This window comes from Colletotrichum gloeosporioides, assembly GCF_011800055.1.
Source record: "Colletotrichum gloeosporioides strain Lc1 chromosome Unknown consensus_72, whole genome shotgun sequence".
NCBI lineage: Eukaryota > Fungi > Ascomycota > Sordariomycetes > Glomerellales > Glomerellaceae > Colletotrichum > Colletotrichum gloeosporioides.
Genome location: NW_025544717.1, coordinates 417827 through 432579, shown reverse-complemented (window position 1 = coordinate 432579; position 14753 = coordinate 417827). Strand labels below are relative to the sequence as shown.

General features: G+C 55.4%; 3 protein-coding genes across 3 annotated transcripts; 1 reads left to right on the top strand and 2 right to left on the bottom strand.

Moving 5' to 3' along the window:
* Nucleotides 1-152: 152 nt before the first annotated feature.
* GCG54_00009571 (Cytochrome P450 monooxygenase sdnE) lies at nucleotides 153-1896 on the bottom strand (the record flags this gene model as incomplete). The annotated part of the gene is made up of 4 exons (XM_045409514.1): nucleotides 153-324; nucleotides 374-945; nucleotides 997-1505; nucleotides 1674-1896. The coding sequence occupies 4 exons, from the start codon at nucleotides 1894-1896 to the stop codon at nucleotides 153-155; spliced, it is 1476 nt and encodes a 491-aa protein (XP_045260056.1).
* Nucleotides 1897-9264: 7368 nt separating this feature from the next.
* On the top strand, nucleotides 9265-10220 carry GCG54_00009570 (uncharacterized protein; the record flags this gene model as incomplete). The annotated part of the gene is made up of 2 exons (XM_045409513.1): nucleotides 9265-9373; nucleotides 9442-10220. The coding sequence occupies 2 exons, from the start codon at nucleotides 9265-9267 to the stop codon at nucleotides 10218-10220; spliced, it is 888 nt and encodes a 295-aa protein (XP_045260055.1).
* A 1240-nt stretch (nucleotides 10221-11460) lies between these two features.
* Nucleotides 11461-13774, bottom strand: GCG54_00009569 (uncharacterized protein; the record flags this gene model as incomplete). Its single annotated transcript, XM_045409512.1, has 2 exons — nucleotides 11461-13594; nucleotides 13659-13774. The coding sequence occupies 2 exons, from the start codon at nucleotides 13772-13774 to the stop codon at nucleotides 11461-11463; spliced, it is 2250 nt and encodes a 749-aa protein (XP_045260054.1).
* Nucleotides 13775-14753: the final 979 nt, after the last annotated feature.

The window sequence follows — 14753 nt, the reverse complement described above, 5'->3', positions numbered from 1 at the left end:
TCAATATTGGACGGAAAATATACTCTTTTGTCCCTTCTTAATACCACGAGACTACGCGCGTGTTGTGACAAATCGTCGGCCTCGACTTGCCCTTGTAGCACTACTCGGATTCGTCATCTTCACCATATTGATCAACTTGGTCTTGCGGGTGACTAGATTACATACTCCCGTAGTCTCACCCTGACACCCTTCGAGTCCAGTTTCGGATAAGGGGCGAGCCATGCGTGGGCCATTCGCACGTCTGATTCCTCTGTCTCGAACAGCTCAAAGTCAAACCGCGCAAAGACTTGGGCGATCGTAATGTGAAGTTCCGCCAGCGCCAAGCTGATAATACAGTTAGTTGTTATTGGTTCACATGAGGAGCTTTGCTTACTTGATGCCCAAACATTGCCGTGACCCTTTACCAAATGCCACAAAGTATCGCTGGAGCTCCGGCTTCTCAATCCAGCGTTCAGGGATGAATGACGTCGGTTCGGGAAACAATGCAGTGTTCATCAAGACGTCAACAGTAGTCATTGAGACCGGTGTGTTTCTTGGAATGGTCCAATTACCATATTTCAACTCCGTATCAGGCGCGCGTCGAGGATCTCGTGTCACAACGCCGTGGGAGAGTCGGACTGATTCTAGTACACAGGCATTCAAGAAGGGCAACTTCTCGAGTTTCTGCCATCCACTGGGCCATCCAGCGGCGGCAAGCTCTTTCCGCAACCGTGCCGGGATGTCTGGCTTACTCGCAAAGTGGAATGCGGCTACCGCGAGAGCCCAAGAAGTCGTTATAAGGCCTGCTGCGACCATAAGCTGCGCCTCGTCTCCAAGCCGAGTGTCCGTCTTTTCTGAGTCTGGTAGGTCACTGTGGATGACTTCGTTAAAGATGTTGGCATGGTCTGTCTTTGTTTCTGTGCCATTGCCTCCGGCACGGATCTCGGCGATTCGAGCTCTCATACTCTGCAGTATGCTGTCAGAGCCGGTTCCTCACGAAACGATACCCGAACTCACTTGTCTCAAGGTGACTATGGGCATGATTTCCGGCTGTGTTGCCTTCACGAACCAGAGCGGGAGCGCATTCAATATTTTGAAAACAGAGGGAAATTGTTGCCCAAGAGCGCCCACGCTGTGAATTGTACGGAAAGCCTCGTAGAGCGTCTTCTCGAAGCCGGGCGAGTCGAGATGGTCATACGACTCGCCAAAAGCGTACTGAGTGATGGTGTCTGTAGTCAAGGCAACGAAAGCACGGTCAAGCTTGACAACCTCACCATCGGCAGACGCGGCAAGTTTGCGGCAGAGATCATCGACTTTCGTCTTGATGACGGATTCGAATTCGACGATTTTGCTTGCCGCGAAGAACGGGCTTAGCGCTTTGCGGCGAATTCTATGCAACTCGTGTGGAGATGTCGAGAAGCTGTCGGTTGAGAACCCGAATCGGCCAGCCATAAAGTCATACTTGTCACGACGACCGGCGCGAGTATAGAGAGAGTCGAAATACGACGGATCATCTATATGCAGTTCTGTGGGCGAGATACGAATGATTGGCCCTAATATACGTCAGGAGCTTTCCTACCAGCGGGATAGTCCTGCTAATGGACTGTGGCAGGATTGCATGGAAAAGATGTGGCCAGACCAGCCAGCTTGTCATTCTCGCACTATCAACAGCGACCTTGAAGGTATGCACATACCATATCTCCGATGAAGGTCTTGAATATGAGTCGTAAACTTGCCGGGTTGGACGACATCATGGTAGAACTCGTACCACGTCGAGAGAGCTGCTAATTTGGGACCCGGAAACTTCGCTAGCGGGGAGAGAAACACGCGATGGATAGCGATGCGCGCTGTGTAAGCGAGCAAAAGAACCACTGCGGTTCCAAAGTATGAGACTGATCCTATCAGTAGGGGCGCCATGATGAGTGGGCCTCGCGCAATGCTGGTTCCCGGGTGTGTTTGAGAGAAAACACTCTCAGGAATGACGGCGGATGCGATGGGAACGCACCTGCTTCTGATCTCCCTTTCTGCCTCTGGCGCTAATTGAAGCTAGCTGCAACCGGATGCAACCTCACCTTCCCTGTCCGTGGCCCCGGGCCGGACCCGTTGAAGGGATTCCCGTCTTGCTAACGAATCACGGCACCTTTATTGGTCCAGAGGCCACACAGGTCCAGGCGAGGTCGCGAGGAGCGTCCAAATTGGGAGCATTCTCCGCCGACGAGTATTCTTGGCGTTGAGCATGGCACCGCTTCCCAAGATGCTCCATTGTGTAAACGGGCCCCTTGTACTGCATCTCAGCGGCACCCTACCGCAGGGCTGAATGTCTTATTGCAGGCTCACGAATACCTCGAATCGAATCGTTCCATTGTGTGGGACTACGGGGACTGGACGAATGGCGCTCTGCGAATAGGCTCCCCAGACATTGCAGTTGCCTTGCAGCACAGAGGAAGCAGGGTCGATGGGTCAGAGCCATGGGCACAATATTGAATGAACAGTTTGGAACACAAGCTATGTCCTGCTATTGAAATACGTTAGCAATGGTCGATTTAATCTGCCCAGGGGTTCTTCATTGTAGCATCACCGTGCTATACGCATCTGCTCGTCAAGGGATGCAAGTTAAGCCTTAAGCGGGTTACTTACCTCTACTTTCCCTCGCATTCAACCTCTGAACCCATCTCTTGATATTTTGCAGTTTGGAGATGAGCCGGAGGATCGATCGTATGGCCTCACATATGTCAAGATGCTCGCATGCCACAGTCCACTATCGTTTGCCTAGCATCGTCATCAATAGAGACAGTCGTTTAGTGGCTTTCCATGAACTGAACTGCGTGGATTAGCGCCAAATGGGCCGTCGAAGACTCGAAATACGAGGCAAGGAAGAGTGTGAAGCGGAAGCCACTTCGCGATGGACGACCAGTAGATGTTGATAGAAAAAATACGCTAGGAACAGGTTTGTTCATTGCACAACATGTGAGAAAAGCAAGACAACATCCGCACCGCCATATGGAGTCAGGGACACCCGAAGACCGCGGTAAAAATTGCGCCGACTGCGGTGCAAATGTATTCCAGTCACCAACGGGTACTGTACTCACGTCAGTCCATCTTCGGGCCAGACCGTCTCCAGACAGATACCAATGTCTGCAGAGTCAATTTCATATAGGTCCAACAGCCGCAGCCGCCTTGAGAACGGGCGCAACTGGGCCCCCGGCTCTACCAGGTCGGTTTGCTGGTCCGGTTTTGGCGTCTGGTCAGTTGATGATCATCCCGAGGCACAACGGGATGAAACCGGAGGACCGCCTGGGGATCTAGAGTCGCTTCTCCGATCAGAGTGGGATAACAAGCGTTCGTTTCACTAGAGTGAACCTTGTTGCACTTTTGCGTGGAAGCCGCGGAAAAAAGCATAGTCCTCCTGTTCTCGCTTTCGTGAGATTGACCACGACGATGCTCAAATGCTCTTACTTCACAAATAGCGAGATGTAAACTCCCGTAGATGATCCAAGAAGAGTCGCAGATTGCAGGAAAGGGTGGTAGTTTTGCTTCTGGAGAGCAGGACTTGGCGTCCGCTCTCAACTTCAGAGTTAGACTAGACGCTCTCGTCAGGAGACTGCTGGGTTGGCGTGTTCGTATTCGGTCGCTAGGCGCCAGCTGAAAAAGGCAACAGGAAACTACCCGACGAACTCCCGCAGACCCCTGAGTCGGATTGGAGCCTAGGTATGCAATCGAATGGACAACAGTCAAGACGAAGGGGAAGAAACGCAAAACCACCGTTGCAAACACCGGCAACGAGGTTTCCCTTCCTCATCTTCAAATTTTTGCAGTATCAGACCAAACGGCAGTCATGGATGAAAAGGAATGAGTACAGATGGAGATAGTCGAGGTGACATGGACGGTTCAGAGGAAACCAATCCCAACGGCACGTCTGCGAGTAGGTAACAGTCTAGACCATATCAGGGAGCGGAACCAGAAATAGTAGCGGCTGTCCAGGAACCACCCATCCAGTCATCGTCTCAGAAACCGCCGGATGGCAAGACTCCTACCGCAAGCGAGCTCATCCGAGGAATGGCCGATCAATGAACGTTGCACGAGCTTGCCCATTACTCGAAAGGTCATCTGAACCGGTCTTCCTGGAATTCAAGTTGACAAATTGCTCCGCTATGGCGGCGAACGTCCAGCCCGCTTTGTTTTTGTCATGTCTGGGGACAGTTAAGCATAATCGGGCGGAGGAGTTGTGATCAACGATAATTCGCCCGGCCGATTCGGTCTGTCCGGAGAGGCATCAGGCTCGGTATTTCTCCGAAGGGAAAAAAGACAAATGACGCCTGTCAAGTTCAGTTCAAAGCCGAAAATGTGCAAAGTTGCTGTTTGTTTGGTCGGATTGCCGCCGGATGACAAGCGACAAAACCATATTTGAAGGTGAAGGATTACCGGCTGCAAGAAGCTGCGAGTGGACACCTTGAACTGAGCAACATGATTTGCGCAAGAGTCGATCAAATCATCAAACGGCTGGCAAGACCGGTAGGGATGTCATGTGTCCAACGCGCCAGTCCAATGGGTGGGAAACCGGCCATCTCGTCTTGAGGACGCGGGCATTCGTCGACAGGTTTCCACCACCGGGAGGCCGGTGGTTGTACGGGACGAAGGCCAGACGTGGCAGCGTTTGGGGCGAATAGGGTTGGAAGCAAAAAAGATGGATGTCGACCGGGGACCACTGTGTAGGTTATTTGGCAGAAGTAAGGAATTGGAATTGTCTTGATCTTTCTGCACAGCCCTCCTAGTCAGACCCCTTGGGGGGAACGCGGGCTATCCCGGTGATTGGGCCAGGACCTTGGTGACAGACACGGCAGGACGTAACGCCCTGCTCTGTGAACGAGGTGAGATGACTTTGAGTGTTGGAAAGACAAGGTGAGGGCCTTGGCGATTTCGTAGGGGACCACGATATCCCAGGTCGGTGCCATCATGGAGGGTGTGATGGGCAAGTCCGGGAGCTCCTTGGGGGGACGGCAGGAAGTCGATCCGCGCAGAGACAGGAGAAACAGATTTGGATGAATCGGACGGATCGCGATAGATTTGCAGTATGATATGCAAGCGGTCGGGGAAACGTTTGCACCGGTTTGAACGAGTTGCGAGATTCAGCTGGCGGTTGTATGGGCAAGTTGAGACCATGAACGGAGGGCGTGTGAGAGCTGTGTCGCGGGTGTGAGAAAAGAAGCCGACGTCACGATGGATGAGTGGTCGAGACAGACATCCCGTCTCTGGAAATTTGGTTTTGGGTGGCAGACTTGCTGCCCAGGTGTACCAGGCTTGTCACAGAAGAGGCCCGAGAGTGCGTGTGTACTTCGCAAGACCTTGCCGGTGGCATGTCAGAGCGAACGGGAGGCACATGTCATGTCAGCCACCCGAGTGCAGGGCCTGAGCATGGAGGGCTTGCTTGCAGGCAAGAAGTAATGGGTCAGGGTAAGGTAGCAGGCGGTCAGAAGCTGCGCTCGAAACGAAAGATGGATGTTGGGATTTGATATTGTTGAGAGGAACTTGGGGAGGCATAAAGTGAAGAAGCCACTAGACGCGGAAGAGACGAAAGCGAGATTACCGCAACGGGTAAGCTGGCCCTGGCTCGAATTGGATAATGGGTCAAGCATTTCGGGTCGACGGACGGGGCATAAAGCAGCCCGTGTCTGAAGGCGAGGAAAAGCAAGAGGGTAGTAAGCGTGTAAAGCAAAGGTAATTTGGAAGAGGATTGGAAAGGGTGACTAGGCAGAGGATAAGGTTGCGGGATGACATTTGGCAGCATTGTGCCTGCATTAGTCGGGAGGGAGGGAGGCGGGCGGGCAATACCAAGTAGTTAGTTAGCAGGTGGACTAAGGCAAGGTAAGGTAAGGCACGACGGCAGCATGTAAGCTAATGTCAGGTAAGGCGATGTATGGCAGCCACGATGTCGCTGCTTGGAAGTCAGTGGATGGGCGAGGTGAATTGGCAGAGAGGCGAAAGGGTGTGCTGCATAGGTTGCGATGTCTGCCTCTCTCTATGGCTACACTCATAGCATGTATGCAGTAGTATGTCTCTTCATGTTCTGTCTGGCAAGGCGAAAACGAGAGAGAAAGGGGCAAGGCATGCAGAGCAGTGCACACAAATAAGCATGCCATGCCATGCCATGCCTACCTTACCCAGGCCACCTTGAAATCCTAGAGTGAGGTTCCCTGTCGAGGAGAAGAACGATGACGGTGATGGTTGGTGGTGGTGATGAGGTGAAGGTGAATGGCCAGAGGTGGTGGGCTGCCTACCCGCTGCGTCGGAAACCCACACGACGAGCTTAAAAGTGCGCTGCCCAAGCTTTGACGCTATTTTGGGTCCCGTTTCAACCTCCTGTCAGGGGTGTCTCGGTACGTACACAAGGCACATTTGTACGTACTCTAGAGACCTGGAGTAAGGTACCCTGGCCCTGGGCTGGTGGTTCCCCTTGCCTTCCCCTGGTGTGGTGGCCTTGCTGGCGATCCATGGATACTCTTTCTCCCTCTCTCTGTGCCTTCCCGGCTTCCATCTTCTAAATCTCCGAATCCACTTCATGTCGGGCAGTTTCTCATCAGCTTGTTCTGGCCTGAAGCTGCCTCGCCGCTGGGTCAGCTCGAGCACACTTTACTGCACAGGCTTCTGGTCACACGGCCGGTCCTCGGATCAGGGTCGCTTTCGTTGCGTTGGCATCAGGTCGTCGTCTCTGGCGCTCCCGTTCCGTCTTTGCCCTTCGCCATCGTCACAGGGGGGGACGGTGACAGCCACAACGACGAAGGGTGACAATGACAACGGCCACACCCTTCGTACACGCCCTCCAGGCCCGCTAGAAGGCTTCCATCGCGCGTCTACCGCCTTCTGTTTCCTGCCCCGAGCGCCCTTCTGCTCACTCGGGAGCCGGCGTTGGGCTCGATGAACTCTGAACTCCACCGACCTGTCGGCATGCCAGCGGATAACCTACTGTCGCTCGATATCGGTCACGATGCCACATATCGCCGCGACTAACGGCTGAAAGGCTCGTCATAAGGTTATACCACGCCTCCCCGCACTATAGAACCCTTCACCGCGCCGAAGGGAACCCTCCCCGAGCCGAACCTCACATCGCACAGCGTCGGGTGATCATCGCTCACCGCCGTGGAAGACGGGGGAAACACTAGGAGAAGATCTTCCAGAGGTTCAGCTTCATGTACGACGTTGAATCATGATCCACAGACTAAACATGGCCAAAACCGCTGGCGCCACCTCGCATGGCCTTGGGCAGCGCTTCGCCTCCCGCGACCGAGGTGCTCCGTACCCCGTACGGAGAACGGCCGCGTTTCCTGACTCCAAAACGTGGACCAGCGTTTCCAGACCCGGCGCAGATCCGATTCCCAAGGCGTTGCGTTGCGGGCTCACCGTCACACAGGTCCGACTACCAAGACTCTCGCCAGGAGAAATACGGGGGCCAAGAAAAGGCTTAGCCTCTTGCGATGCGGCAATCTCAGTGCTAGACTAGACCCTGTGGGCATCACCACGGGAATATTCGTATGGCACACTGCCTACCTGCCTAATAGCACACTATAGATGCCCCAGATCTGCTCACCATCCCAGTCGGATCGCCGAAACCGTAAACTTCTTGGCTGCCGTAAGAAGCCTGCATCATGTTCCCGACTGACGGCCCAATCGGATCTCGAATAGCCGCCTCTTCATCCCCAAGACGGTGGCTGACTACTCCAAACTCCAAACCCACGTTGCCCGTTCCTGACTACCAGGAACTCTGTGCCCAGGTTCCTGACTACTGCAACTCTCTTTTGCCCACACTCACTCAAATCATCCACCTCCACCTCAACCTCCATGTACACACACACACACACACACACTCACTCACTCACTCACTCACTCGAGCAACAGGCACAGGCACCAGGCACAGCACGGTCGTTGAACGCCGCCAAGACTCCACTGAAACAGATTCACGAGCAAAGATTCGCCAAGCTTCATGCAGCTGTAAACCTAACCGCACATCCCTTCGACACACGACCACCACGTCGCTCTCGAGCTTGAACCCCGGCCGCACATCGCGACCGCTTCGCAACCGCCCACCGCGCTGTCTACCCTGCCCTGCCTGCCCTGCCCTGCCGCACATCACTCAAATCATTCCGACATACCTCACGTACCTTGCCTTACGTACTCTTGCATAGCAGGCATGTACTATGAGGCGCAGTAGCCCGGATCTAGTGGGCGGGTGGATTCGCGGGTGCTCCCTCGCCTCTCTTCTGTGGGCGCCTACTCCAGCGCCTTAGATGCGATTTGCTCAGAGCCGCATCTTGGCAGCTTCAACCTCGTTTTCCATCCCCCACGACGCATCATCATCTTGGTATCCAGTCGACTCTTCTCCGACGTTGCCGGGGCCGCTGTCTCTGTCTCTGCTCCGTCTCGTCGTCTCAATGTGAACCCGTCATCTTGCGCGGCAAAAGAACCCTCGACAAGCGATTTCAATTCCTCACACACAGAGGTTCAACCAAACCCATCTCAGCTCTGCTTCCACACGCCCCCGTCTGTCCCTCGTTTTCTCTCATCCACGCCCCTGTGCCCCATGCCTGTGCCACTAGATTTGACGCGATACCGAGCTTTGCTTGAGGTTGACTTTGACTGACGGCCATCTTGTTCCTCCCTCCCCATCCACCCTTCCCCAAGGTCCTAGCCACACGGGGCACACTGACCCTGACAATTGTTTGCAAGGTGCAAGGTAGCATCGGGGACGCAAGGTAGGCCGACTAGGGGGTGTGTGCGGGCGGGCTGCTGCGGCGGCGGCGGCGTTAGGAGGTTGGTTTGGTTTCTCTTCTCAGTCTCTCTCTCTCTCGCACACGCAGCAGAGAGTGTGAGTGAGTGGGAGAGGCGAACGCGGTTCAGCTGAGAACAGACCATGGGCATCAACGAGCTGCTACTCGCCTGCTCTGCCCTTGCTACCAAACAGCATGGAACGATCTGATTCCGAACCTCCCAAATCCATCCCATCTCATCCCACACCTAGGAATTTGTCAAATCTCGTCCCCCTGGCCATGAGGAAATATGGAATGCCAAGGGCCACCATCCAGATCTCTTCTATATAACTCTCCCGTCCACACCATCGAATCTAACCTTTCTATCTTCTCTCATCACGCAGCATTAAGAAAGCAAGCCTTCTCTTCTCATCTTCCCTTCTCTTCACAACTTAGCCCCGGTGGCTTTTTATAAACGCATTCTCTAATTCTCTAAAACTCCTCCGACTCCTAAGTTTCCTCCAGCTCGCCACTTTCACTCATCAAGATGCGCTCCCAATCGCTTGTCGTCGCCGCTCTGGCCGCCTCCGTCTCGGCCCACGGCCTTGTTGTGTCCATGGATGGCGCCAACGGTGTCACCATGCCCGGTCTGTCCGGTAAGTCTTTCTTCGACTGGGTTGATTGGCTTTCTTTGGGATCTTCGACACTAACACAATGATTAAAGTCGCTGACGGCACTCCCCGTGACTGCTCTTCCAACGGCTGCGGCTCCCAGGCCGACACCGCCATCATCCGCGACCGCGAGATCTCCTCCGGCGAGGTCGGCCCTCTTGGCCGCACTCAGGGTAACGGCCCCATCTCCGCCGAGGTCATGATCAACAACTTCATGGGTGGTGCCGCCGCCCCCAAGAACAACGGTGCCGCCTCCGGAACTGGTGTCGAGGACAACATCCCCAACAACGCCGCCAAGCGCGCCGAGCTGCACGTCCGCCAGGGTCTCGCCGGTCTCTTCGGTGGTGGTGGCAAGAACAAGGGCAACAAGCAGAACGGTCCCCCCGAGGCTCGCGTCGCCGCTACCGCCGGCATGGGTGCTGCCCAGGGCATGCCCACTTGCGCTGATGACGGCACCATCACCATGACCTTCCGCCAGATCAACCAGGACGGCGCCGGCCCCCTGACCGCCGATGTCGACGGTACCTCCGGAGGTACTCAGGAGTCTGCTTTCCAGAGCGCCCAGGTCACTCAGGACGTTCCGGGACTCGGCATCCAGGGTCTGTCCCTCGCCACCAACACCGACTTCCCCGTCAAGGTCCAGATGCCCGCTGGCATGACCTGCGACGGCAAGGTCGGCATGGCCTCCAACGTCTGCGTTGCCCGTGTCCGCAACGGCGCTGCCGCCGGCCCCTTCGGCGGCTCTGTCGCCTTCACCCAGACCGCTGCCGGCCGCAAGCGCGCCATCGCCTACCGCATCAAGAAGCGCATGGAGCTCAACAACCGTGCATAAGCGAGAAATCTTCACTTCTTCAGTTTGTGTGGGTTTTTGAGAGATCCTCGCGTTTTGGTGTCAAGCCTGGGAGTTTGGGGGATTTTAATCCAGTACGCAGGGAGTCAGGGACTCCCGCGGAGCTGCGATGGAATTCCAGACTTGGGTATAGAGCTATGGAAACGGCCATTCTTTATTTTGTATCCTACATACTTTTCTTATTAGGTCGTCACTTTTCCATAAGCAATTGACGCCAGTCGGAGTTTGAAACTAAATCTTGTGCCTGATATCGTGTGACTTGATTGAGGCAGCAAATTTGATATTGATCGTTATAACATAGATATTGTATGTATTTGAACAAATTGTAAGATAGACTACCCGACATGACCACGTACACGTGAGAACAAGAGAATTGGGGAGACATTCGAACGATGACAGTATTCCCACTACTTTCCCATTGAAAACAGAGACTGGCCACTGCGAGTCTGGGTGTGTTTTCCAGCAACGACTGGCGACCTGACCGCTAACAACCGCCGCCAACTTCCCCACGCGCCTATCGGACGGAAACGGATCCATCGCTTAAGCTTGTTTTTGATGGGAGAGACGTGGCCCAGGCTACCATCCAGCCTCGGCCACGCTGACAGGAATCCGCGCGTGGTTGAAGTGTGGCCACTTATCCGAGGTTCGCCTGCTCTGCCTCGTCCGAAGTGAAGGGAGCGAGCCATTGCTCAGGCCTTATCCCTTCTTCTCGGCCACACCAGCAACTTGACACCGGACTTGTGTCAGGCAAGGCGAAACTAAACACGCCTGGCGAATCACAGAGAAGGAAACATTTCAAATCATGAATGGCGAATTTGATTTTGAACTGGCCATTCGCATGCCATCTTCGGACAATGCGAAGAGGCCTATTGCGAGGCGTCGTCGTCGTCAACTTCATCCAACAAAGTCTCTATACACTCACGACGACGACGACATACTGTTCCTGATCCGAGGTGCTTTTCCTTCGGCCGCCGAGAGGAGGCTATCCCAACGCCGGGCTTGATGATACGCCGTTGTATTAGCAAATATTAAGGCAGAATCCCCGCATTCAATGTAGCTTGTGAGTAGTTGTAAGAAATTGGTGCAGGTACTGCCACCCTGTCACCGCCCACGGTACTGTTACTTTGGCATGATCTGCAGCCATGCCCATGACTATGATGATGAATAGAAGGTGGCTGTAGAAAATATCACCATCGCCGGCTATGTACTTGGTCAGCTGATGCTACATGAAGTAGATTTTGAACTTGACGTACCTGTATGCAGAGTCGACTTTGGGGACTTTCTTGCGAATCTTAAACGCACTACCATCACCTTGTTTGCCTTCCTTTCCGCCCTTCGTCTTTGTCGAGATTCCCAAGAGTTCGGCCTCCAGGTCATCCAAGTCTGAATCTTCGCCGCCAGGAGAGGCACCCGAAGCCATGGATTGTCTGGATGCCGGGCGCGAGTCGGCGTGACTGCTATGAGATCCCCGGCGCCACGAATGGTGAGATCCTTGCCTGCTGGGTGGACGGCTGTCGGGTGTCCCAGGAAATGTTGGAGTTGTCGGCCTCCGGTCGTGGAAGCCGTTGGAGGACTCTTGTCGCCCACGCACTTGGCGAGAGCTGTAGTAGCCCGAATCCTGGCGGGCAACGTACCCTTCTCTTTCGCGCACGGCAGACCCAGCCTCTCTGCTGTCCACAGAATTAAAATGGGTATCGCTGGGTTCATGCTCCGTACGCTCTGATCTTTGGCTTCGGTACCGGTCGATTATTCTGCTGTCTTCCCGTCCTCGTCGGTTGTGAGGCGACGCATTCTCGTATGCTCCCTGCCCCTCGCCCTTCTGCCTCTTGTAGCGGCTCTGCTGGCAATCACTGTCATGTGCACCTCCTCCACGGGACTGTTTGTACGGGGAGTCATCCCAGGCGCGCTTGCGGTCGTTCAGATGTCGATGGTCTCGATTTTCCGGGGTCGGCGGCTTTGGCGGCAGGGACGGAAATCCTGGAAGGCGGGACGATTTGAATGTGCTGATACGTTCTCTGACTTCGGGTTTCTTGAGCTTCCCGGCGTCAGGCGCTGGCTTCCAAAACACCGGGTCGTGCCTGAGGGTGGCGAAGTACTCGGTCTCTCGAATCGGCCGCGAAAACTCTTCCAGATTGTTCTCCTTCACAAATTCGGAAAGGACACACGTCGCGTTCCAAGTCGGAGGGAGCATGATGTTATCATGGTAGTCATACGGTCCGGGGAGAGGTTTGGCGATGGGGTCTGGCTGGTGTGTTTGATTTGGTTCTTTGAATATCATTTCCTCTTCCCACTTCCAGTCGTCTTCCTCGTTGACGCCATGCTCTGACACCGTGGGTGCATGCCGGCTTTCTGGCGTATCGCTGTCGGTGATTGCGGGTTTAGCATGGTCAGCCTTTGGTGTTGGGGTTGGCTCGGCCACTTCAGAGTTGTTATTGTTGTTGCTATCCCTGGCGGCGTCTTTGGCGCCATGCTTTGGCTGAGACTGCGATGGGTCCCTTTTGGATTGGTTGTTATGCTTATTGCGACGACCACGATCTTGTCGGCGGTCCTGGCGGTTGTTTTTGCCATGGCGATTCTGGATGTTTCGATCCCGTGGCGGGTGGTTTCTTTGAGGCGTGGGGGGAATGGGTGGCAGCCCGTGTGGTAATGGAGGACCCCTAGGAGGGACGGGTAGAGGCGGCGATGGTCCGTATCCACGATCAGGAGGCGCGTAAGGCTGGGCGTATGGCGGAGGAGGGGGAGGTGGCTGAGATCTGTAAGGCGGCTGAGGAGGGGGAGGCCCATAGTTGGAGGAAGAGTAGCTTCCACCCGGCGGAGGGTACTGGCCGCCCGGAGGTGGAGGGGGACTGGTCTGATATCCAGGAGGTGCGTAAGGGGGGTATGCCGAGCCAGGAGGATAACTAGGCGGCTGATAAGAGGGAGGAGGAGGAGGCCGAGGCGGCCCTGGGGGTCCCGGGAGAGGAGGAACGCCATACTGCCCAGAAGCTCCATACTGGAACGGCGCAGGAGGTCCTGGAGGACCGGGAGGGCCAGGCGGTGGTGGATAGGAAGCAGATGGCGGTGGAGGTGGCGGGGGCGGCGATGCATATTGAGAGTAGCTGGGATAACTGCTCGGGGGTGGGGGAGGTGCATAGCCACCCGGCGGAGGTGGATAAGACGGGTATGGCTGCGGGGGACCGGGATACGGAGGAGCCGTGGCATGGGGTTGGCTGGGCGGGGGTGCGTAGCGAGTGACGATCGGATTGCTGCCGGGTGGAGCATACTTTGTGACCACCGGACCCGATCTTCGGCCGCCGTGCTGGGCATCGCCGCCGCGGCCGTGGTCATGGCCAGTCGAGGGCTTGCGGCTCAATCCCCTGTCTTCGAGTCAGTCGTTGCCCAAGCAGTTGCGGCGCTATATGGACCGATTGATGAACGTACGCTGGCTTGGCTCTGACGGGTTCGGGACACGCAACGGCCCAATGTCCAACGCCGCCACAGTTAATGCAGCTGGGCTCTTTCGTAGCTGGTCCCATACCTGGCGCGAAGTCTGCCATTGCTAACGAAGCCTCGTCGGATGGATGTCGAATGGCGTGCCGGCAAAGGCCACTGAGGCCTTAGTTGGTAATGAAGGATGATTTATAATCAAAAATCTCTGTAGAACACAATGCAGAATTCGACTCCAGAGACAGAGACTGAGTCACGAGTCTGCTGTGCCCCCAAAAACAAAGATAGTCGCACCCAAGACACAATAATGCGCCCAACTGAGGTGCCGACAGAGAACGCGTGAGCAGGCGCTTCCGCACGATCGACGTCTGTTCCAGAGATCGCGTGAGTCTAGCGCTTGGGACGGTGAGAATGAAGTCAGCAACAAGCTTTGGAGGGGGAAAGCCAACCTCGATCGGTGGCCGTGACAGGTAATGTGGACCAGCTAGGGTCAGAGGGTCGACAGCATATGGTTGATGTCTGTGAGGGGGTGCGTATGAGAGGCTGTTTCTAAAAGATATGTCTCGTAGAGCTTAGCACCAAGTCGATATCTGTCGAGAGGGTGGGATGAGGCCATTCAGAGGTGTCGTCGAGAGAATGCGCTGGTGCTGACTGTGACGGCGCATCGCCTCATGGCAGACGGTCCGTCCTCAATGGTCTGTGATGACGAGCGGCGGAGCAGACTCAGTCCAGCGATGACCTCACTCATGCAGTCGCGAGGGCCAGACGAGTGGTATAGAGCCGCGATATCACACACGCGATGGCATGGCGATGCGATGCAAGGATGAGGGCACAGGAGAAGCGCGACGAAGTTGACCAAAGTTCAAGGTTGCGCGCCCAGGCTCAGGCGCAAAGTGGGGCTGGGTACCTATCCGGTGAGGCACAGCGCCGCCACCGCCCAGCGGCAACAGCTTCCGAGGGGACAGAAGGCTGCGCTGGGCTGAAAGGAGGAAACCGGAAATACGTCGGCCCGGTCATGCTTTCTTTTTTCCATTGCTCAAGGCAGCCAGTCCAGTGATATGCCTTTGTCGCACGCAGCGCTCAATCTGA